The 24,825-nt window shown below is 37.7% G+C and overlaps 1 protein-coding gene across 2 annotated transcripts in view; it reads left to right on the forward strand.

The window, feature by feature from the left end:
- LOC121367674 (serine/threonine-protein kinase 36-like) overlaps positions 1 to 21,068 on the forward strand; it is a 48,768-nt gene extending 27,700 nt beyond the window's left edge. For both annotated transcript variants that reach the window (XM_041491988.1, XM_041491989.1), the window contains 13 exons: positions 754 to 864; positions 1,586 to 1,660; positions 2,099 to 2,326; positions 3,925 to 4,028; positions 6,611 to 6,724; positions 7,219 to 7,378; positions 8,558 to 8,699; positions 10,493 to 10,616; positions 11,396 to 11,456; positions 11,776 to 11,905; positions 12,682 to 12,754; positions 16,972 to 17,068; positions 17,640 to 21,068. In XM_041491988.1, the coding sequence (XP_041347922.1) occupies positions 754 to 864; positions 1,586 to 1,660; positions 2,099 to 2,326; positions 3,925 to 4,028; positions 6,611 to 6,724; positions 7,219 to 7,378; positions 8,558 to 8,699; positions 10,493 to 10,616; positions 11,396 to 11,456; positions 11,776 to 11,905; positions 12,682 to 12,754; positions 16,972 to 17,068; positions 17,640 to 17,825 (1,605 nt within the window). In that variant the 3' untranslated portion in view covers positions 17,826 to 21,068. The remainder of the gene's footprint in view (positions 1 to 753; positions 865 to 1,585; positions 1,661 to 2,098; positions 2,327 to 3,924; positions 4,029 to 6,610; positions 6,725 to 7,218; positions 7,379 to 8,557; positions 8,700 to 10,492; positions 10,617 to 11,395; positions 11,457 to 11,775; positions 11,906 to 12,681; positions 12,755 to 16,971; positions 17,069 to 17,639) is intronic.
- The last annotated feature ends 3,757 nt before the right edge of the window (positions 21,069 to 24,825 follow it).

Here is a 24,825-nt window from a genome sequence, read left to right on the forward strand (position 1 = left end):
AAGGTGTTAAACTGGTTTACAAGCATAGTCCCAGACATGTAATTATTTATGATACACCTAAAGGTGTTAAACAACTTTACAAGCATAGTCCCAGACATGTAATTATTTATGATACACCTAAAGGTGTTAAACCGGTTTACAAGCATAGTCCCAGACATGTAATTATTTATGATACACCTAAAGGTGTTAAACTGGTTTACAAGCATAGTCCCAGACATGTAATTATTTATGATACACCTAAAGGTGTTAAACTGGTTTACAAGCATAGTCCCAGACATGTAATTATTTATGATACACCTAAAGGTGTTAAACAACATTACAAGCATAGTCCCAGACATGTAATTATTTATGATACACCTAAAGGTTTTAAACTGGTTTACAAGCATAGTCCCAGACATCGAATTATTTTTAATTGGACACTTTTGTTTGTCTCGAGAACACAGCATATTCTGTATGTCTAAAGGATTGGATGTAACTCTGTGTTAAACTATTCTGCTGAAGTTCAGTGGGTCCAAGGATTGTCACTCTGTAGTATATATGACAGTGGCCATGGTATGTGTTGTCCTGTCTGTGAACAAGTATATATCTAAAGGTTTTACACTTAACAACATTCACATTTTTATTTATCTCGAGAGTACAGTGTGTTCTCAATGTCTGAGGAATGGGATGTAGCTCTTCTGAAGTTCATAGGTCCTAGGAATGTGTGTGGTCAATACAAATGAGTGTATTTCTCAAACGTCTGTGATATTGCAGGCTGCAGCTGCCTTGCTCTTCAGCCAGATGGTGTACTGTGGTGTGGCGGTCGAGGTCCAGCCAGAGGAGATGTTACAGGCGTGTTTAGCGGTCTTCACCGACCTTGCTGAGGTGAATGTTTGATTTGTTGTACAATCATTTCTTTTTATACTTTAACCTGACCTCTCGTACTGAGTGCATTTCCCTCCTACACCTGTGGACTGGTGCAGGTCTGGTCCGAATATTTCAACTTTAAGTGAAATGACAAGAATGTTCCATTATGTTAGAGGTACAAACTTCTCTTACAATTCGACTATTTCATCCTTCTTTCTCTTTCGATCAAAGTTTTCTTCAGTTTACAGTAACTGTTATTTTACGATTAATACTATAAAGCCAAAAAATAAAAAATAAAGAAGAGCTTTTAGATTGGTTTCCTAATTATACTAAATGAAGATTGATTGATTTTGTTTTGTTTTTTCAAGCTTACAGGCACTATATGTTTAAAGCAGATTACAATCTTGAGAGCTCACCTAGGGTGCTCAGGTCATATGATCAAACCATCTCAGTTGACCTTTGGTTTCCCCGTTCCATGCCTTATACATCAAAGTGCTGTTCCATCTCTCGGAAAGTGCTTATGATAGATACTTTGTAACTAATAGAAAAAATGTAGCAGATTTCCTATGAAGACAGCATGTCAAAATTACCAAATGTTTGACATCTAATAGTTGATGATTAGTAAATCAATGAACTCTAGGAAAATTAACTTCAACTTGGTACAGACTTGCATGTTAAATTATATTTTATCTTTCCTTTCTGTGCCAAAGTTTATACAAAATAAATTTTATTTTAACAGATATGTGTTCGCTGTCCATTTGACTATGGCGTGCTTGATGGCTTGTTGCTACTACTTTGTGAACTACTAGCTCAGGTAATCTGGTTTCTCCTGGTTTCTTGTCCAAATGTGTGTGAGGGCGTTATATAGCTCAGTTGTAAAGTGTGTGATGGATTTATGATTGATCCCTGTCGATGGGCCCATTGAGCTATTTCTTGTTCTGACCAGTACAGCATAAATGATATAGCAAAGGCTGAAGTATACACTATCCTGTATGTGGGATGGTGCGTATATTATGAAAGATCCTTGCTGCCAATTGAAAAGAGCATTCCATTGTGTGTCAACAATGAGCTTCCTCTCTTTTTATCTATATGGTCCTTAACCATATGTCTGCCTCTGATATAATTGTAAGTAAAATGTGTTGAATGTTGTTGAAACATTTCATTGTAAATAGCAAAAACATTTATACTTAAGACTACAGCTTTAAGATCACTTGAAAAATATGACTTTTATATCAATATATATTTGTTCCAGGCCGATGTTCCTGTGGCCCAGCTGTACATTGAGAGTGGTATCTGGAACGCTCTATGGCACCGTGTGGCCCAGGCCCTGCACGTGACGGACGTCGCGTCCAACATGCCCATCCACGACATGGAGACGGAGGGGGAGGTGGTCACCAGCTTCTCCCCGCCCGACTGGAACCTCGTGTCTCCACAGGGACTGATGGCCGTGCTCCAGATGGCCGTGTCAGTGTTTGCTAAAGTAAGTTCCTTACTGGCTTGTAATGCCCACCAGTTTGTTTATTCTCCTGATGATGTTAGGTTTTACACTGATGGAATGTCATATTTTAAATTATTTTAATATAAATTTAATTTTAAAAGTAAGTACAGGACACCCAGATATTTCTTCAAAAATGAATGTTTTTCCAGTTTATTCAGAATTGTGAATTTTGTGTCATCTGTACAATGTTTTTGGTTTTCTGCTGTTTCTACATATGGTTTTTACTGGCTTTTCGTACAATCTGAATGGGGGGTCGCTACCTGAGCCAGTATTAAAATTTCAGGATTTTATTTCGTAGCCCACTTTCATCTTAGTTTCTTAATGCTACATCTCATAACATTCTCCTTGGAGCAGACATTTGCAGTTTAGGCTATTATTGTTGTTTTTATTTATATTTTGATTTAGTGGGTCTTGGGTGTTTTGTTGACCAAACCCACACACTTTTACTTAAGACTGACATGGGGTATATGTGTAGTTCTCAAGGAAGTGGGGTTGTAGGAACATTTATTGCTATATCATAAATACTTTTGATTCTTCTTGTTCTTTTCATGTTCCCCTTCCATTGTTACACTTTAAAGGAAATTTATTTTTAAGATTTGTGGAACTGCTCCCTTATTTTTTTCTCACCTGGAATTATTATTAGGAGAGCGATGAATTGATTTTCTGCAATTTCCAAATTGAGAATAGGGTTAAATTATCCAATTCACATCCGATCACTAAGTAAAATTGTGCCATGAATTAAGACATTTTCACTCATTTCAATGTAGTATTATTAGAATCAGAAATTCTCTTTTAATATTGTATAATGTACATTCCATATCTGATTTTGGAGTGTACAAAATAAAGTAAAATAAGAGATTGAAATGCTATTTAACCTTTAGACTACTGGATTAATTTTTGACAAAAACCACGTTGAGTGGGTACAAGTTTATAATTTTTACTCGCATATATTCACTTAAATGTTTTATAAATACATAAAATAAAGTTCATATTTGAATCAGTAAGTATTATTTTCGTGGGTTTTTCAAATTTTTATGATATTTTAGATCAGTTGATGTTGATTAAAATTAGGCAAAAAATCGAAAAAGTCACATTTATTTACGGGCATATGTGGTCAGCTGTTCGGTATTTATGTCCATTATTACCAATGACAGTGGTTTTCTGACCAGAATTAAAAAAAAAAAAAGAACCACGATTCATATCCCAATATTTGGTGATTTTCGTTGTTTGTAAAACGATTAAATATATTATCAAATTAGCTGTCACAATCAGCTATTGATCCCTGAAAATTACCGCGACATGCCACCATTGTTGTCAAGTGAAAATACTTGCCGAAAACCAACTAAAAATGCCAAGGTATAATCCATTAAAAAAACAAAATCTAAAGACACAGGAAGCTGACTTGTCTTCCAGTTCCTGTTAATGAATTGCTTCCGGTCAGTGCCGTGTGCAAAACAGCGGGAAATATGAATTGGGGAATGCACTGTATACAGTGTACAATATGTCGACATGGTGTGACGTTGGGCGAGATATCTCGCCTGCAGTAGTCGGAAGGTTAAAACCATGATTGTGTTTTGCAGGAAACGTATCAGTGTATTCCCAATCTAGCTGCTGCAGACAGTGTCGTCATGCTGACCATGGTCCACGTCCTGCACAAGCAGTTTCTCCAGACGGTCATTGACGGGTATGCTGTTTATTTTATTTTTTATTCATTATAACTTGATATTTTATGTCCCCTATCGGTCCAACTGGGAAAATTAATTGAGAAGATGAAGGCTTCACCTCCGTACTTCTGTCTGCCTGCCTGTCTGTCTGCACGTCTGTCCTACATGTAGTTTTCTGGAATGAATGAATGAATGAATGTTTAATGACACCCCAGCATGAAAAATACATTGGCTATTGGGTGTCAAACTATGGTAAAGGCAAAACTAAAATAAAGTTTTCTGGATGTTTTTTTTACATTGCCTTGAACTATTGAGCTGACATTTTGTGTAAACCCTTAAAAATAAACTAATGTATTCTAGTGCTTGAATACCCTTGAAAATCATCTTGCGGTCTGGAAAACCCTTGAAAATGATAATTTGATGTCAAATAAAATATAAACACCTAAAACGGAGGCTTTAGTTACTTTATTTAACATGTAATTAAATTATTTGTTTCATTTCCACGGCACAATCAAATGCCAATCGTCCGGCCATTGGCTCAGTTGACGTGTGAATGTTTGTTGTTGTTTTTTATCTTGCGATGCGAGGATCACGCGGCCACGAGATCCAAGCGACAGCGTCGCCATATTGCAAAAGAAAGTTTGTCACTTTTTGCCGCTGGGTATTTAGCAAGTTTAGGGAGCGTGTCAAGTTAATGAATCTATTGTAAACCCACACAGATGGTTGGCACTTGCGTGTTTAACGACCTGTGGAAACTCAGTAAGGTCCTGGAATTTTGGTAAAGTTGACCTGGAAAGTGCTTGAAAAACCCTGGAATTTTGACTTCCTTTAAGTGTATGAACCCTGATAGCTTTATCATGTACTGTAGTCATAGCAGAGTACCCATTTTTGACAGAGTTATGGCCCTTGAAATTAGAAGATATGTGCAAATTTGTTTTCCGGACTTTTTTTGGGACAATATCTCAAGATACTGAGCTGAAATTTTGTGTATAGCTTTATCATTTATAGTTACAAATCAAGTTATGGCCCTTGAACTTATGAACTTGAGATTACTGTGCTTACTGAATGATGTCTGTTTTCAGTTTCAGTGATGATGGCATGCAGTTAATTATTGACATGATCTTGGAGATTACTGTACTCACTGAATGATGTCTGTTTTCAGTTTCAGCATTGATGGCATGCAGTTAATTATTGACATGATCTTGGAGATTACTGTACTCACTCAATGATGTCTGTTTTTAGTTTCAGAGATGATGGCATACAGTTAATTATTGACATTATCTTGGAGATTACTGTACTCACTGAATTATGTCTGTTTTCAGTTTCAGCAATGATGGCATGCAATTAATTATTGACATGATCTTAGAGATTACTGTACTCACTGAATAATGTCTGTTTTCAGTTTCAGCGATTATGGCATGCAGTTAATTATTGACATGATCTTGGAGATTACTGTACTCACTCAATGATGTATATTTTCAGTTTCAGCGATGATGACATGCAGTTGATTATTGACATGATCTTGGAGATTACTGTACTCACTCAATGATGTCTGTTTTCAGTTTCAGAGATGATGGCATGCAGTTGATTATTGACATGATCTTGGAGATTACTGTACTCACTCAATGATGTCTGTTTTCAGTTTCAGAGATGATGGCATACAGTTAATTATTGACATGATCTTGGAGATTACTGTACTCACTGAGTGATGTCTGTTTTCAGTTTCAGAGATGATGGCATGCAGTTAATTATTGACATGATCTTGGAGATTACTGTACTCACTGAGTGATGTCTGTTTTCAGTTTCAGAGATGATGGCATACAGTTAATTATTGACATGATCTTGGAGATTACTGTACTCACTGAGTGATGTCTGTTTTCAGTTTCAGAGATGATGGCATGCAGTTAATTATTGACATGATCTTGGAGATTACTGTACTCACTGAGTGATGTCTGTTTTCAGTTTCAGAGATGATGGCATACAGTTAATTATTGACATTATCTTGGAGATTACTGTACTCACTGAGTGATGTCTGTTTTCAGTTTCAGAGATGATGGCATACAGTTAATTATTGACATGATCTTGGAGATTACTGTACTCACTGAGTGTTGTCTGTTTTCAGTTTCAGAGATGATGGCATGCAGTTAATTATTGACATGATCTTGGAGATTACTGTACTCACTGAGTGATGTCTGTTTTCAGTTTCAGAGATGATGGCATGCAGTTAATTATTGACATGATCTTGGAGATTACTGTACTCACTGAGTGATGTCTGTTTTCAGTTTCAGAGATGATGGCATACAGTTAATTATTGACATGATCTTGGAGATTACTGTACTCACTGAGTGATGTCTGTTTTCAGTTTCAGAGATGATGGCATGCAGTTAATTATTGACATGATCTTGGAGATTACTGTACTCACTGAGTGATGTCTGTTTTCAGTTTCAGAGATGATGGCTTGCAGTTAATTATTGACATGATCTTGGAGATTACTGTACTCACTGAATAATGTCTGTTTTCAGTTTCAGAGATGATGGCATGCAGTTAATTATTGACATGATCTTGGAGATTACTGTACTCACTCAATGATGTCTGTTTTCAGTTTCAGAGATGATGGCATGCAGTTAATTATTGACATGATCTTGGAGATTACTCAGCTCTGCTGTTTTCCATTTGCTGTGGATGCCAATGAGGAACTGTTGATGGAAATACAACAGTGAGTTGAAAACTGTAACATGATTTATTCTTCTCTGTTGAGCTATTCTTCATTACTAAGTTTAGTCCCGTTCACGTGCTTATTCATTGAGGTTTCTTTGGTATTATTTGGTGCTGTTAGAAGGCTATATTTTTGTTGGTATATAATCAGTTAATCACGTTACATTAATTTATGTTTCACATTAATTTTTTTAGATATGCCTATAATATATCCCTTTTAAAATCAAGCAAGAATCAAATTTTGATCAGTTAATCATTGGTCGTCACATGTGATTTGAAACTTTTACTTTTATCTTCTTTATGGCATAGTTGTTGAGTGGTGGTTGAAGAAAGAAAGCATTTCCTTTCAGGTAGATAATTATGCAATTGCTTGCTTGTGTGTTTTAGTAGAAGTACGACAACTTTATTCCTTGAGTTAATAAGATTCTACCTACACAAATTATTGTCTTATTAGAACCCATATTTTCTAGAGTTTGACTTGTGTATTTTCTCAAGCTGCCTGTATACCACCAATCTTCTGCCGCGGCTGGTGTTTGCCTGCTCCAAGTATCTGACGAAGGAACACCTAGAGACGCCCATGGGTCTGGTAGCCAGACTGGTTCTGGGAAACAGGATCTTTGTGAAGCAGTTCGCAGCAACCATGGATGAAATAAAGGTATTTTATATCGACGGAATGTATTTAGTATTCATTTCATCTGTTTGTATTCCATTTTCTTTGTACTTCTTCTAATTTTTGTATTATTTCACATGTTGTAGAGGTGTGAACAATATTTGTCTCTTTATGTTGCTTTAAAAGCAAAAACTAGCACCACCAAACCAAGTGTTTTTAAAATAACTGGAAAGAATGTCTGTTCATTCATATTTAATAAGTACATCAAAGGTCGTGGTATGTGCTATCCTGTCTCTGGGATGGTGCATATAAAAGATCCCTTGCTGCTAATTGAAGAGTAGCCCATAAAGTGGCGACAGCGGGTTTCCTCCCTCAATATATGTGTGTTCTTTAACCATATGTCCGATGCCATATAACCATAAATAAAATGTGTTGAGTGCGTTGTTAAATAAACAACTTCCTTCATTTCCTTCATATGTAATAATCCTATCGATGTCTAATACTCCTAATTGACATGTATAACCATATTAACCTGTATTATAATGATGAACTAGACAACCTCATTCTGTTGGAGATAGCTGAAGGTTTTTGAGATCATATGTAATAATCCTATCGATGTCTAATACTCCTAATTGACATGTATAACCATATTAACCTGTATTATAATGATGAACTAGACAACCTCATTCTGTTGGAGATAGCTGAAGGTTTTTGAGATCATATGTAATAATCCTATCAATGTCTAATACTCCTAATTGACATGTATAACCATATTAACCTGTATTATAATGATGAACTAGACAACCTCGTTCTGTTGGAGATAGCTGAAGGTTTTTGAGATCATATGTAATAATCCTATCGATGTCTAATACTCCTAATTGACATGTATAACCATATTAACCTGTATTATAATGATGAACTAGACAACCTCATTCTGTTGAAGATAGCTGAAGGTTTTTGAGATCATTGAAACATTTTGTTTTCTTTTCGTACGTCAACCTAACCTCTGACCTCTGTAAGCTTTGATACTTTAATATAAAATAGCACTTCAGTCATCCTAATGCTCTTAACTCAATAGTGATGAATATGGAGAGGGTACCTTTTAGCTTTATTAAGTCCATATATATTTTAAATATGACTTATATATTTAAATCCTTTCTTGGTTTCTTGTGAATAAGGAAATTGTGTAATTACATGTACATTGTTAATTATGTCATATTTCAGGGTGTGACTTTCCTGTCGGAAGCAATAAAAGATGACAATCCATTGTCAGTTGTGTGTGATACTATCTCGGTTTGCAGTCATTTAGTACGGACCTCACCAGAACATCTCACTCTTGTGAAGGCTGTCTTCAGAGGAAACAAAGGTTCATTTTAGTAATTTGAATAACAAAACCATACATATTGATAACAGGCATTCGTTTGAATAACAGAACCATACATATTGATAACAGGCATTCGTTTGAATAACAGAACCATACATATTGATAACAGGCATTCGTTTGAATAACAGAACCATACATATGAATAACAGAACCATACATATTGATAACAGGCATTCGTTTGAAAAACACAACCATACATATTGATAACAGGCATTCGTTTGAATAACAGAACCATACATATTGATAACAGGCATTCGTTTGAATAACAGAACCATACATATTGATAACAGGCATTCGTTTGAATAACAGAACCATACATATGAATAACAGAACCATACATATTGATAACAGGCATTCGTTTGAAAAACACAACCATACATATTGATAACAGGCATTCGTTTGAATAACAGAACCATACATATTGATAACAGGCATTCGTTTGAAAAACAGAACCATACATATTGATAACAGGCGTTCGTTTGAAAAACAGAACCATACATATTGATAACAGGCGTTCGTTTGAAAAACAGAACCATACATATTGATAACAGGCGTTCGTTTGAAAAACAGAACCATACATATTGATAACAGGCATTCGTTTGAAAAACAGAACCATACATATTGATAACAGGCATTCGTTTGAAAAACAGAACCATACATATTGATAACAGGCATTCGTTTGAAAAACAGAACCATACATATTGATAACAGGCATTCGTTTGAAAAACGGGGCGGGATGTAGCCCAGTGGTAAAGTGTTCGGTTTGGGATCGATCCTTGTCAGTGAGCCCATTGGGCTATTTCTCGCTCCAGCCAGTGCACCATGACTGGTATATCAAAGGCCGTGGTATGTGTTATCCTGTCTATCGTATGGTGCATATAAAAGATCCCTTGCTGCTAATCGAAAAGAGTAGCTCATGAAGTGGCAACAGCGGGTTTCCTCTCTCTATATCTGTGTGGTCCGTAACCATATGTCCGACGCCATATAACCGTAATTAAAATGTGTTGAGTGTGTCATTAAATAAAACTTTTCCTTCCTTCCTTCATTTGAAAAACAGAACTATTCACTTGAATACATTGAAACTCCTCTAAAACGGACAACCACAGAACCAATTGAAAAACATCAGGTTTTAAGGGGTATCTACTTTAGAGATGTTCTGTACTAATATTTAAGAAGGTAACCTGAAAAACGTCTGATTTTTATGGAATTCAGGTTTACAGAGAGTCTGGTGTTCATTGGTTTCTCTATAACATTCATTTTAATAACTGTTACAGAATCATTCCTTTTGTAACAGAACAATTCATTTTTGTAACAGAACCATTCATTTTATTTTATTTGTTAAATTTAAAAAGTAATAGCAATATATTAGTAGCAAAGAAACTCTTTCAAAGTACGTATGTAGCATAAATACAGAAGTAAATAAATAAATGCTTGGAATTGGTAATGAATGCGATAATATGACATCATTGATAAACTAATTGCAGCATTTTTTCAATGAAAATTGTCACTTTGTGAAGAATGGTGGTGTTATTAAAGTGACTCATTGTTATGAAACTGAATATTTGTGATATTGAAATGAATGGTTCTGTTGTTAAAATTGCCTTGTAGCTGCATGTATGGTCTTAACAAAATATACTTGGCACATAAAAGCATGTATAAGATGGAAGATGGGAAAATGTGTTTATTTTGTAAAGCAGAAAAGTAATGCTGTATTTGGTTTTAGGAAACAAATATTGTCGCAGAGTAACATGTTTGATATGTTGTTTGTGTTTCAGGTGATTTTGAACCACTGTCACGACTAATAAGTCACAAGTCGGAAGCAGTGAAATCTCGAACATGCAGTCTGCTGGGAAATCTGATGAAACATGATGGACAGTTCTACCCTGTTCTTAAACAAAGGTAGTACTGTCACATATAGTTTGAATGTGATGTATCACCTTTCACTGTTCACTAAGTTGTACCAAAACCCATTTGAATTAGCACAACTTAAAATAACAGAAATTCACAAGAATCCAATGGTTTTAATCTTTTGCTTGTGGTTCAGTGATTAGAGCACTTGTGTGATGGGTCATAGGGTCAGTTCACATTGGTACTAGCATGACTGGTATTTTAAAAGTCATGGTATGTGATGCCCTGTTTGTGTAGGTTTTTTTGTGTGATTGGTCTAGGATTGATCTGTGCCGGTGGGCCCATAGCACTATTTCTCGTTCCAACCACTCCACAACTAATATAACAAAGTTTGTAGTATGTACTATCCTTACAATCCTGTCTGTGGATGGTGCATATAAAAGATCCCTTGTTGCAACTCGAAAAGAATAGCCCATGGCATGGCAGCAGTGGGTTTCCTCTTTGATTATCTGTCTGACGACATATAATAATCATAGATAAAATGCATTGAATGTGTTAAATAAAACATTGTTTTCTTTATATATTGTTTGTGATTGCATTAATAGCTGCTAATCAATAATGTGGTGGAAGCAGGTTTTTTTCTCCCAACCTATCTGAGGTGTTTCAATTACAATGTGTAAGACATGTACTGCAATAGCTGTGAATTCAGCCTTCCTGTTTCTTCTTGTTTTCCCCCTAACATTTGAATGTTCTGGAAAAGATATAATTTCTACTTTAGTTAATTTCTGCATGGATGAGACGTTGAAAGTGATTTAATATTTATTTTTCAGGGAAAAGATTTTCAGTGCACTTATATCATGCTTAAAAGATGAAGATTCTAATGTTAGAAAGGTATGGTTTTAATGTAATGTAACAATGTGACGATTAAACAGTTATAAATCATATATCTGGTACCTGGGGCCTAATTCACTAAACTCTCGCAACTTTGCGATCTCGCAGTGCAATGCTAAAAGACTTGCAGAGAGGCTGCTTTGTTGTCTAGCAGTGCCTAAGAGACCTTTGTGAATTAGGTTCCAGATTTTTAACAGGTAGCTTATTGTGTTTTGTGTTATACAATTCAAAATCATTCTAGCATCGGGTACTATAGAAGTATTGACATACTCATCATCAGCTGTTTTCATTTGTTTTTTTCTCCTGTGATTTATTTAAGGGTTCTAGTTACGCAGTCGGCAATGCCAGTTACCACAACAGTGAGTTGTACATCAAGTTGAAATCTGCCATTCCTCACTTGGTCGACCTCCTCCGTGACCCGGTCACGAAAACCAGGGCCAATGCAGCCAGTAAGTTGTTCCAATAACCAGGTATTTGTCATAGTACAGCACATAACAAGTGAAACTTATTACTTAACCTTTAGACTACTGGATTAATTTTTGACAAAAACCACGTTGAGGGGGTACAAGTTTATAATTTTTACTGACATATATTCACTTAAATGTTTTATAAATACATCAAATAAAGTTCATATATGAATCAGTAAATATTATTTTTGTGGGTTTTTATAATTTTTATAATATTTTAGATCAGTTAATGTTGACTAAAATTAGGCAAAAAATTGAAAAAGTCGCATTTACTTACCGGCATTTGTGGCCAGCTGTCCAGTATTTATGTCCATTATTCCCAATAATAGTGGTTTTCTGACCAGAATTTAAAACCCCCACAAAAAACTATGATTCATATCCCAATATTTGGTGATTTTTGTTGTTGGTAATACGATCAAATTTATTATCAAATTTGCTGTCACAATCAGCTATTGATCCCTGAAAATGACCATGACGTGCCGCCATTGTTGTCAAGCGAAAATACTTGACGAAAACCACTTTTCCAACAAAAACAAAAACCTAAAGATACAGGAAGCTGAGTTGTCTTCTGTTTCCTGTTATACAAGTCTTTCCGGTGAGTATCGGGTGCAAAACAGCGGGAAATATGAATTGGGTAATGTACTGTATACAGTGTACAGTATGTCGACTGCCTTGACGTTGGGCGAGATATCTCACCTGCAGTAGTCAGAAGGTAAACTAGGCAAGTTTTAAAAAGTATATTGTGTTCCAACTTTCAGGTGCGTGTGGTAATCTGGGAATGCATTCCAACACCTTGTGTGCAGACATCAAAAAGGCGAAGGTCATACAGCAGTAAGACATTTTGTTATTTATGTTTATCTCTGCTTTACATAACATGCCAGATGGCTGGTTTTAATATTAAAACATTAGGCTGACATATATTTATTTTAAATCCTCAGAGAACAGAAAAGTTATATAAAACATTTATAGATCATGTAAAAATAAATTCAGATAACACATTTTGTTTTTGCATAACTCTATGTTTTTGCATAACAATGTAATGGATGTCCTATATTTAATGCACAAACGGAAAATGGGGTATGCAAAACTACATTTGCACGAGCTATGCATGAATGAAATTATTGTTCTCGCAATTTCAGAGGCCTGTTTTTACAAAGATTTCATTCTAAGTTGAACTCTTATTTGTTATCACAAAATGGAAGTATATTTAAAAAATCGTTGTGTTTCAACTTAACTCCAAAGCTGTGGTATATATACTGGTATGTCTGTTGGAAAATGCATATAAGAGATACCTGCTGATTAAAGAGTGGTTTATGTGATGGTAGCCTTAACCTGTAACAGCCTTGTCTGAGGGTCCGAGTTACCACTGATTAAAGAGTGGTTTATGTGATGGTAGCTTTAACCTGTAACAGCCTTGTCTGAGGGTCCGAGTTACCACTGATTAAAGAGTGGTTTATGTGATGGTAGCTTTAACCTGTAACAGCCTTGTCTGAGGGTTCGAGTTACCACTGATTAAAGAGTGTTTTATGTGATGGTAGCTTTAACCTGTAACAGCCTTGTCTGAGGGTCCGAGTTACCACTGATTAAAGAGTGGTTTATGTGATGGTAGCCTTAACCTGTAACAGCCTTGTCTGAGGGTCCGAGTTACCACTGATTAAAGAGTGGTTTATGTGATGGTAGCTTTAACCTGTAACACCCATGTCTGAGGGTCCGAGTTACCACTGATTAAAGAGTGGTTTATGTGATGGTAGCTTTAACCTGTAACACCCGTGTCTGAGGGTCCGAGTTACCACTGATTAAAGAGTGGTTTATGTGATGGTAGCTTTAACCTGTAACAGCCTTGTCTGAGGGTCCGAGTTACCACTGATTAAAGAGTGGTTTATGTGATGGTAGCTTTAACCTGTAACAGCCTTGTCTGAGGGTTCGAGTTACCACTGATTAAAGAGTGTTTTATGTGATGGTAGCTTTAACCTGTAACAGCCTTGTCTGAGGGTCCGAGTTACCACTGATTAAAGAGTGGTTTATGTGATGGTAGCCTTAACCTGTAACAGCCTTGTCTGAGGGTCCGAGTTACCACTGATTAAAGAGTGGTTTATGTGATGGTAGCTTTAACCTGTAACACCCATGTCTGAGGGTCCGAGTTACCACTGATTAAAGAGTGGTTTATGTGATGGTAGCTTTAACCTGTAACACCCGTGTCTGAGGGTCCGAGTTACCACTGATTAAAGAGTGTTTTATGTGATGGTAGCTTTAACCTGTAACAGCCTTGTCTGAGGGTCCGAGTTACCACTGATTAAAGAGTGGTTTATGTGATGGTAGCTTTAACCTGTAACACCCATGTCTGAGGGTCCGAGTTACCACTGATTAAAGAGTGGTTTATGTGATGGTAGCTTTAACCTGTAACACCTGTGTCTGAGGGTCCGAGTTACCACTGATTAAAGAGTGTTTTATGTGATGGTAGCTTTAACCTGTAACAGCCGTGTCTGAGGGTCCGAGTTACCACTGATTAAATAGTGGTTTATGTGATGGTAGCCTTAACCTGTAACAGCCTTGTCTGAGGGTCCGAGTTACCACTGATTAAAGAGTGGTTTATGTGATGGTAGCTTTAACGTGTAACACCCATGTCTGAGGGTCCGAGTTACCACTGATTAAAGAGTGGTTTATGTGATGGTAGCTTTAACCTGTAACATCCTTGTCTGAGGGTCCGAGTTACCACTGATTAAAGAGTGGTTTATGTGATGGTAGCTTTAACCTGTAACACCCATGTCTGAGGGTCCGAGTTACCACTGATTAAAGAGTGGTTTATGTGATGGTAGCTTTAACCTGTAACACCCATGTCTGAGGGTCCGAGTTACCACTGATTAAAGAGTGGTTTATGTGATGGTAGCTTTAACCTGTAACAGCCTTGTCTGAGGGTTCGAGTTACCACTGATTAAAGAGTGTTTTATGTGATGGTAGCTTTAACCTGTAACAGCCTTGTCTGAGGGTCCGAGTTACCACTGATTAAAGAGTGGTTTATGTGATGGTAGCCTTAACCTGTAACAGCCTTGTCTGAGGGTCCGAGTTACCACTGATTAGAGAGTGGTTTATGTGATGGTAGCTTTAACCTGTAACACCCATGTCTGAGGGTCCGAGTTACCACTGATTAAAGAGTGGTTTATGTGATGGTAGCTTTAACCTGTAACAGCCTTGTCTGAGGGTTCGAGTTACCACTGATTAAAGAGTGTTTTATGTGATGGTAGCTTTAACCTGTAACACCCTTGTCTGAGGGTCCGAGTTACCACTGATTAAAGAGTGGTTTATGTGATGGTAGCCTTAACCTGTAACAGCCTTGTCTGAGGGTCCGAGTTACCACTGATTAAAGAGTGGTTTATGTGATGGTAGCTTTAACCTGTAACACCCATGTCTGAGGGTCCGAGTTACCACTGATTAAAGAGTGGTTTATGTGATGGTAGCTTTAACCTGTAACACCCGTGTCTGAGGGTCCGAGTTACCACTGATTAAAGAGTGGTTTATGTGATGGTAGCTTTAACCTGTAACAGCCTTGTCTGAGGGTCCGAGTTACCACTGATTAAAGAGTGGTTTATGTGATGGTAGCTTTAACCTGTAACAGCCTTGTCTGAGGGTTCGAGTTACCACTGATTAAAGAGTGTTTTATGTGATGGTAGCTTTAACCTGTAACAGCCTTGTCTGAGGGTCCGAGTTACCACTGATTAAAGAGTGGTTTATGTGATGGTAGCCTTAACCTGTAACAGCCTTGTCTGAGGGTCCGAGTTACCACTGATTAAAGAGTGGTTTATGTGATGGTAGCTTTAACCTGTAACACCCATGTCTGAGGGTCCGAGTTACCACTGATTAAAGAGTGGTTTATGTGATGGTAGCTTTAACCTGTAACACCCGTGTCTGAGGGTCCGAGTTACCACTGATTAAAGAGTGTTTTATGTGATGGTAGCTTTAACCTGTAACAGCCTTGTCTGAGGGTCCGAGTTACCACTGATTAAAGAGTGGTTTATGTGATGGTAGCTTTAACCTGTAACACCCATGTCTGAGGGTCCGAGTTACCACTGATTAAAGAGTGGTTTATGTGATGGTAGCTTTAACCTGTAACACCTGTGTCTGAGGGTCCGAGTTACCACTGATTAAAGAGTGTTTTATGTGATGGTAGCTTTAACCTGTAACAGCCGTGTCTGAGGGTCCGAGTTACCACTGATTAAATAGTGGTTTATGTGATGGTAGCCTTAACCTGTAACAGCCTTGTCTGAGGGTCCGAGTTACCACTGATTAAAGAGTGGTTTATGTGATGGTAGCTTTAACCTGTAACACCCATGTCTGAGGGTCCGAGTTACCACTGATTAAAGAGTGGTTTATGTGATGGTAGCTTTAACCTGTAACATCCTTGTCTGAGGGTCCGAGTTACCACTGATTAAAGAGTGGTTTATGTGATGGTAGCTTTAACCTGTAACACCCATGTCTGAGGGTCCGAGTTACCACTGATTAAAGAGTGGTTTATGTGATGGTAGCTTTAACCTGTAACACCCATGTCTGAGGGTCCGAGTTACCACTGATTAAAGAGTGGTTTATGTGATGGTAGCTTTAACCTGTAACAGCCTTGTCTGAGGGTTCGAGTTACCACTGATTAAAGAGTGTTTTATGTGATGGTAGCTTTAACCTGTAACAGCCTTGTCTGAGGGTCCGAGTTACCACTGATTAAAGAGTGGTTTATGTGATGGTAGCCTTAACCTGTAACAGCCTTGTCTGAGGGTCCGAGTTACCACTGATTAGAGAGTGGTTTATGTGATGGTAGCTTTAACCTGTAACACCCATGTCTGAGGGTCCGAGTTACCACTGATTAAAGAGTGGTTTATGTGATGGTAGCTTTAACCTGTAACAGCCTTGTCTGAGGGTTCGAGTTACCACTGATTAAAGAGTGGTTTATGTGATGGTAGCTTTAACCTGTAACACCCTTGTCTGAGGGTCCAAGTTACCACTGATTAAATTTTAGACACTGGTTTTGTTAAATATTACTTACATTTCTTTCTACTTTTCAGCCTGATTGATATTGTGCACATTGAAACGCAATCAAGTGTTCAAGTGAATGCTCTGTTAGCTCTACGCAGCCTTGCACAGCAGGAAGAACTCAGAAAAGTAGGTCATCGTTTTGGATATACCGTATATATATATACATGTTAAATAAATATTTCTGCATTAAAATTTGTAAAATATTTTTTCAAAAATGTATCTCGCAGCACACTTTAGCATGAATGAAAGAATGAATGAATGAATGAATGAATGACACCCCAGAACTCTTGGCACCCTAATGTGCATCAGCACAGTTTAACAGAATGGTCACTTATAATCCATCCCATCCTAGCACAGGGGGTGGGACGTAGCTCAGTGGTACAGCGCTCACCTGATGTGCGATCGATCTAGGATCGATTCCCATCAGTGAGCCCATTTGGCTATTCTTGTTCCAGCCAGTGCTCCACAACTGATTTAACAAAGGCTGTACTATCATGTCTGTGGGATGGTGCATCCCAATCCTTCCCTTCCCTCTCCTTCCCTTCCCTTCCCTTCCCTTCCCTTCCCTTCTCTACCTTTTCATTTCCCTTTCCTAATAGCTGCAGAAATGTGTTATTTCTTGTCTACCTCTTGTACATACACAAGTAAATTTCCAGTATATTTTTGATAAATGTCAAACCTGGGATTTTTCTTCCAGGAAATGGTGTCGTCCGATGCTGTGAACAAGTTATCTGCGATGGCCGAGGCTGGCACACCTCGCCCTCCGAGTACCGCATCCCGTCCGTCCTCCCAGCTGTCACGACCCGACAGCGCACTCAGCAACCCAGGGGAGGCAACCGTCCTGTCCCACTGCAGCAAGCTCATTCGCGTCTTACAGACTTAGTCACGGTCCACCGTCTTGTCCCACTGCAGCAAACTCATTCACGTCTTACAGTCTTAGTCACGGTCCACCGCCCTGTCTCACTGCAGCAAGCTCATCTGTGACTTAACAGACTTAGTCACGGTCCACCGTCTTGTCCCACTGCAGCAAACTCATTCACGTCTTACAGACTTAGTCACGGTCCACCGCCCTGTCTCACTGCAGCAAGCTCATCTGTGACTTAACAGACTTAGTCACGGTCCACCGTCTTGTCCCACTGCAGCAAACTCATTCACGTCTTACAGACTTAGTCACGGTCCACTGCCCTGTCTCACTGCAGCAAGCTCATCTGTGACTTAACAGACTTAGTCACGGTCCACCGTCTTGTCCCACTGCAGCAAACTCATTCACGTCTTACAGACTTAGTCACGGTCCACTGCCCTGTCTCACTGCAGCAAGCTCATCTGTGACTTAACAGACTTAGTCACGGTCCACCGTCTTGTCCCACTGCAGCAAACTCATTCACGTCTTACAGACTTAGTCACGGTCCACCGCCCTGTCTGACTGCAGCAAGCTCATCTGTGACTTAACAGACTTAGTCACGGTCCACCGTCTTGTCCCACTGCAGCAAACTCATTCACGTCTTACAGACTTAGTCACGGTCCACTGCCCTGTCTCACTGCAGCAAGCTCATCTGTGACTTAACAGACTTAGTCACGGTCCACCGTCTTGTCCCACTGCAGCAAACTCATTCACGTCTTACAGACTTAGTCACGGTCCACTGCCCTGTCTCACTGCAGCAAGCTCATCTGTGACTTAACAGACTTAGTCACGGTCCACCGTCTTGTCCCACTGCAGCAAACTCATTCACGTCTTACAGACTTAGTCACGGTCCACCGCCCTGTCTCACTGCAGCAAGCTCATCTGTGACTTAACAGACTTAGTCATGGTCCACGAATAGCAACACTCCATGTCATTCATTTCAACTTCATATTCATGCTTACCGTAATTTCCTTCATATTGCCTGCAGTCTATACATTTTAAAGGTACTCCCTACAGACTATCTGACTGTGCAGGCTATGTGACCATCTCTGTTTCTCAGGACTGAAAGATAAGTGGGCATTAAAAAAAATTAAACAAATTTTCGATGTCAGAGATTAAGCCCATGATAGGTGTGCTTGAAACCTTCGTGGTAATGTGGCACGTATAAAGAGTTCTCACTCACTCACTCGGACAGACTGTATAATAAAAGAACATCAAGTAAACAATGATACATCAATATTTATTTTTAAAACTCCAGTATTTGAATGCAGTCAGCTTACCCAGTACAGTGTTCATGGTGGTAATGTGACCAGTTGTCTTTCATACAGACAGTCCATGGACTATACTATCCACTGGAGTGGGCTATCTGACAATCATTTATCTGCTTTCATTTTGTAAAAAAAAAAAAAATCATAGCTAGTTGTGGGCTATCTGCCGTAGTGTAGCGGTCAGTAGGCACTGACGGATCGGGTACAAACTCTATATCAGATTTTGGTTACAATAGCAAAGATTAATGTGATTAAAAAAAGGCTCACAAGTGTGTGTGTGTGCGTGTGTGTGGGTGGGGGGGGGGGGGCATGTGCCCCCCAGGCCCCCCTGGTTCCTTTGGGCCTGCAGAAGACTTTTGCTCATAAACATCTTCTGTTTGATTGCGTGATATATACAGTACCTATTATTTGCTGAAGGAAGCTTGGCCAGTGGGCATTAGAAAGTGCTAGTGGAACAACTGGAATTAACAGGTTTGATAACATGTTTTAATGTTTATTAATACAGGACCAAACAAGAACAGAAATTTAGGATTTTTGCTCAGGTTGTAAATGATGCATTTTTGTAACATATATTTGAAAGGCCTTTGAATGCATGTTTTGAATGAATATTTATGTATCCACTCTACTTTGTTAACCATAACAAGCTGTGTATGAAAAACAGAACAATGTGACATCCTTTATAATACACAAGTTGAACGTACGCATTGGTATGCAAAAAATGATGTCTCTATGTAAACTGGTGACTGGTGGTAGTTATACAGAATGATCTTTTTACAAGACAAAACTATCATAATCGTTAAACTTTCATAATCATTGTTAAACAGATTCATAATCCGAGCCATAATATACCATTATTGATTAATGAAATATAATTAATCCTTGCAAAATGTAACAATAGGCCTGCAATGTTGGAATGGATCTCTTAATGTGTAACTGAATTATGAAAAATAATGTTTTAAAAACAGTTTTACTTGTTGTAGTAAAACCTTTGACTTGGATAAAGTTTGGGATGTGTGAAGCAATTACACAGTCGTATCCTTTTATTTATGTATAGAATTTTGTAGGTTTGCCATAATTGAGAGGAAGGCAGATGAAACTCAAGCTCTTATCACATTATTGTAACATTTCATTTTTCTGGATTTATCCAGAATGCCAGATTTTTTATTGTCTGTTTAATGTTGCCAGGTTTTCTGTTATTTGTTATATTTTCTGTCCAAAATATAAGATTTGTTTTGGGTAATACATTGCATACATTCTGAATGGGGCTGCCAGTTTAGATTATTGTGCAACCCTAACCATAGGGCCAATCTTAGTATCTGACCATCACTATTATATTATTTTAATTTTTTTTTTTCATAACTCACTTTCATCTCTGATTAACTTATTTCTGTACTTATATCAAATTAAGATTCAAGCACATTATCCTGGGCATACAACTCTGCTATCTGGGGTTGTCTGTCCAGGACAGTGAGTTAATGGTTAGTTACTATAACAATTCTCTGACAGGTCATAGTTAAAGCTGAATATTCATCACTGTTGAGAGTTTGTACCAACTGTGCTGGTGTCCCAGTCTGGGCGATGTACCAGTTATAGTACAATATATTAAAGAAAACGAATAGCCTCTGTGATGGCAACATATTCCTTTTTTTTACCAGGTAATGTGCCATATTAATTATCATATTAACCCTTACTTATACGAGTGCTGGGCTGTTCTTTGATAAACATTCCTTTCCAATACAGTTGTAGTGAGTGTCTCGAACTAGAAATTTAAAAGAAATCCAAAATCATCCATTGTACTGACTGTGACATAGAAATGTCTCCACAAAGCAGAAAATCAAATATACGGGTGTAGGAATCTGTCAGAAAGTGTGTGTGTGTGTGTGTGTGTGTGTGTGTGTGTGTGTGTGTGTGTGTGTGTGTGTGTGTGTGTGTGTGTGTGTGTGTGTGTGTGTGTGTGTGTGTGAGGACACACACACATACACACACACACACACACATTTATATATATAAATACATGAGTAACTATATAAAAACCATTGCTGCTGCTGCAAAGTGTTTGTGTGTGTATGGGGGAGGGCACATGACCCCTTGCCCTCTCCCCGCTTCCTACGCCAGTGAAATATGTTACGGAGTGTTGTTCTCTGCTTTATTAGTGTTAGAAGTAATATCTGTACCTTTGCAAATATAGCCGTCCATTTCTACTTGTTGTGCTCTTTTCTTGTGATTTGTGGTTGTGAACAAGATTTTATTTTATTTTTCAACGCAAGCAATAACAGTTTACAAGTTATTTTTAGAAATGGTTTTATATGTTTTTATATCATTTCCTGCTGTTAAGAGATACTACTTTAAAAATACATCTTCCATTGTTCAATGTTGTTTCTTTACTTCTAATAGTGACACTTATAGAACTTCACAGGCAGTGTACTCGCCACAATGTAGCAACAAGGAAAACAATATATATATATATATATATATACATACTGAACAAAAAAAGAAATGCATATATTTTAATATACATTTTTCCATAATAAACTTAACAGAAAACAGACCATCAAAATAAGCCTAATATGTTCACAAGATATTGATAATTTTAATCAACAACAAAAAAGAAAAAAGAATGAGTATAGTTAGTTAGATACATGATATACCCATCAGGAGTTTAATGGAAAACCATAGGTATGAATATGTTACGGACATGATTCAATTCTAATTATGTGATTTTTTTTTTGCAATGGGATGGATGAACAGTTTGTTTTGGACCAACTGCTAATAATACTGTATCCACTGGAGAAGGTGCTGAGAAGGTGAAGTCCTGACTTCTTCAAAGGCTAAACAAGATTTTCAAATGATGTTCAGAATATACACAAATTATTTGATTTATTTGTATCACAGAGACCTAGTAATTGTATGTGAATCACCACCATCCAAAGTTGTTCCTGCATATGAGGTTTGATAGTCCTGCATTCATCTGTATGCAAGATATGGTCCGGACAAGGATTTACTGTTATGTGCAGTAGACCATGAAACGTAGGTCACAATGACCTAGTAATGGTACGCTAGACATGCCATCCCAAGTTGTTCCTGCATGTGAGGTTTGATAGTCCTGCATTCATCTGTATGCAAGATATGGTCCGGACAAGGTTTTACTGTTATGTGCAGTAGACCATGAAACGTAGGTCACAATGACCTAGTAATGGTACGCTAGACACGCCATCCCAAGTTGTTCCTGCATGTGAGGTTTGATAGTCCTGCATTCATCTGTATGCAAGATATGGTCCGGACAAGGATTTACTGTTATATGCGGTAGACCATGAAAAATAGGTCACAGTGACCTAGTAATAGTATGCTACACACCACCATTCCATGTTGTTCCAACATTCAGGTTTGACGGTCCTGTATGCTAGATATGGTTTGGACAAGGATTTACTGTTATGTGCAGTAGACCGTGAAAATTAGGTCACAGTGACCTGGTAATAGTGTGCGACACACCACCATCCCAAGTCGTTCCTACGTGAGGTTTGACGGTCCTGTATGCATCTGTATGCCAGATAAGGTCTGGACAAGGGTTAAGTGCAGTAGACCGTGAAAAGTAGGTCACAGTGACCTAGTAATAGTACGCGACACACCACCATCCCAAGTTGTTCCTACATTTGAGGTTTGATGGTCCTGTATGCATCTGTATGCATCTGTATGCAAGATATGGTCCGAACAAGAAAAGGTTAACAGACGGACGTACGTACGGATGGGCGGACAGCGCTATACCATAATACGACCCATCATAGATGGGCGTATAAAAAGGGATACAAACTGAATAATGTTAAAGAAATTCAAGAAAACGAAAATTAATATTTGCATTTCTTTTGTTGTTAGTATATTAGAGGTAACAAAAAAATGCTTTCTTATTTTTACATTATTGTAGTTGTATTAAGTGCATTAATCTAAGCAAGGGAGATAAATTATGACGGCCTTTATACATGTGCAGTCATGGCAGTCTTTTGATGGCGTTCATATTCACAGTGTAGGCCTAATTGTCCCATCTTGGAAAAATTCAGTATATATTTGTCGTTGCAATATTTATTGGAGCAAATCATTAGAGTGTTATGACTCCCTCTAATTCATCCAAATTGTCGGTTTTACATTTTTAATACAACAGGTCAGGTCAGGTCATAGGGCTTTACGTGCACATTCAGAGCAAGCTGTTATAGCGCACGCCAGCACAACATTGTACTCATGGAAGATGTACTTTTAAAGTTAGCACTGCTGAATGTCAAATATGAAGAGTAGTTGTCGTTTTGATAACTACTCAAGATGTGTAAATATTGCTATCTTGTTGTGAAGTTCTTTTTTTACTTTTTTATGCTTTTAACGTCCGTCCAATCATAATGTATAAAGCACCAGTTATTTATTGAATGCCTTTTCTATTGTTCATACAAAGAACAGCCCCAAGTTCAGCCAGCAAACGTTTCGCTAACGTTCGCGAACCATTTGATTGGTTCCTGAAGTAGTAATTCGGTTTACTGTGTAGCGTAAAAGTAAGTTTAGCAAACGTTGGTGACAAGTGGTTGACTGAACTCATTTCATGTTGCTATATCTAATGTTTTCTGTCTTGTTTGGTGTTTATCATATATTTTATATGTGTTACCTCATTATTATGTGTAGTATAAATCAGTGGTTTCGCGCCTTTCCTGAAGTCCCTCTAAAAAATTTCTTTATTGAACATGCATTGAAAGTCAATTATTATCGATAATCAATGGAATCTGTTGTACTTTACGATTCCAGAAATCCAGACGTTAAGTTTTATAATCAAGAGGTCTGACAGTGACATCTACAACGGATCAGTTTTATAGTTAATTTTAAATTTATTTTCATTTTGATCTCCAAATAAGGTTCAAGTAAGCTCTGTGAGTTGTCTGGGGTAAATGAAAAGTGGTCAAATAACTGAGAATTCTGAGTAGGGGCCTTACAACTCCCTATTGAGCATTTAATAATAATAATAATAATATTTTATTTTAGATCAGTGATCCATAGAACACATATAATTATACATCACATACAAAACTGATTACATAGTACACAGTGACTTGTGCTAGTGATTTACGCGTATGCATTTTATGTACACACTTGTTGTATATTTTTGTTGTATACCACAGTTAGGTAAATAGCCCAATTGAGCTAGCTTTTCAGTGAATATGCTGTTGAGCGAAGTAAAGAAACCAGAGGTTTTTTATTTTTTTATTTTATTCGATGACTAACAAATATCTTGCTGTCACTATATGGTCGCTGTTGTCCGATCATCCATCGGTAAGCATTGTTATAACATATGCTAAAAATCCTTCATGGTATCCTGTGTAAAGTTCACCCATAATGCACCCCCGTACAAATTACTACAAAAAAACACGCAAATAGTTGTATTTTAACAGATTACGAACATTTTGCAAATCGCCACAACAACGTATTTGCACGATAAATTAAATGTCTCCCTTGGTAGGAGCTGGTACTGGGATGTGAACCCAAAACCTACTCGCCTCTGAGCTGATGCCTTAACCACTGTAACACAAGGCTGGTGCCAGTTTAATATTAGTGACCAAATACAGATTCCAATATTCTACTCTGTCTTTTCTTTTGTTTAACTTGTTAGCACTAAACGCTGTTGTCAATATACCATACACGGTCAAACAAACATTGTAATTTCATTTTATTTATAGTTATTTTCG

Source organism: Gigantopelta aegis, chromosome 3, assembly GCF_016097555.1.
Source record: "Gigantopelta aegis isolate Gae_Host chromosome 3, Gae_host_genome, whole genome shotgun sequence".
In the NCBI taxonomy this organism is placed as follows: Eukaryota; Metazoa; Mollusca; class Gastropoda; order Neomphalida; family Peltospiridae; genus Gigantopelta; species Gigantopelta aegis.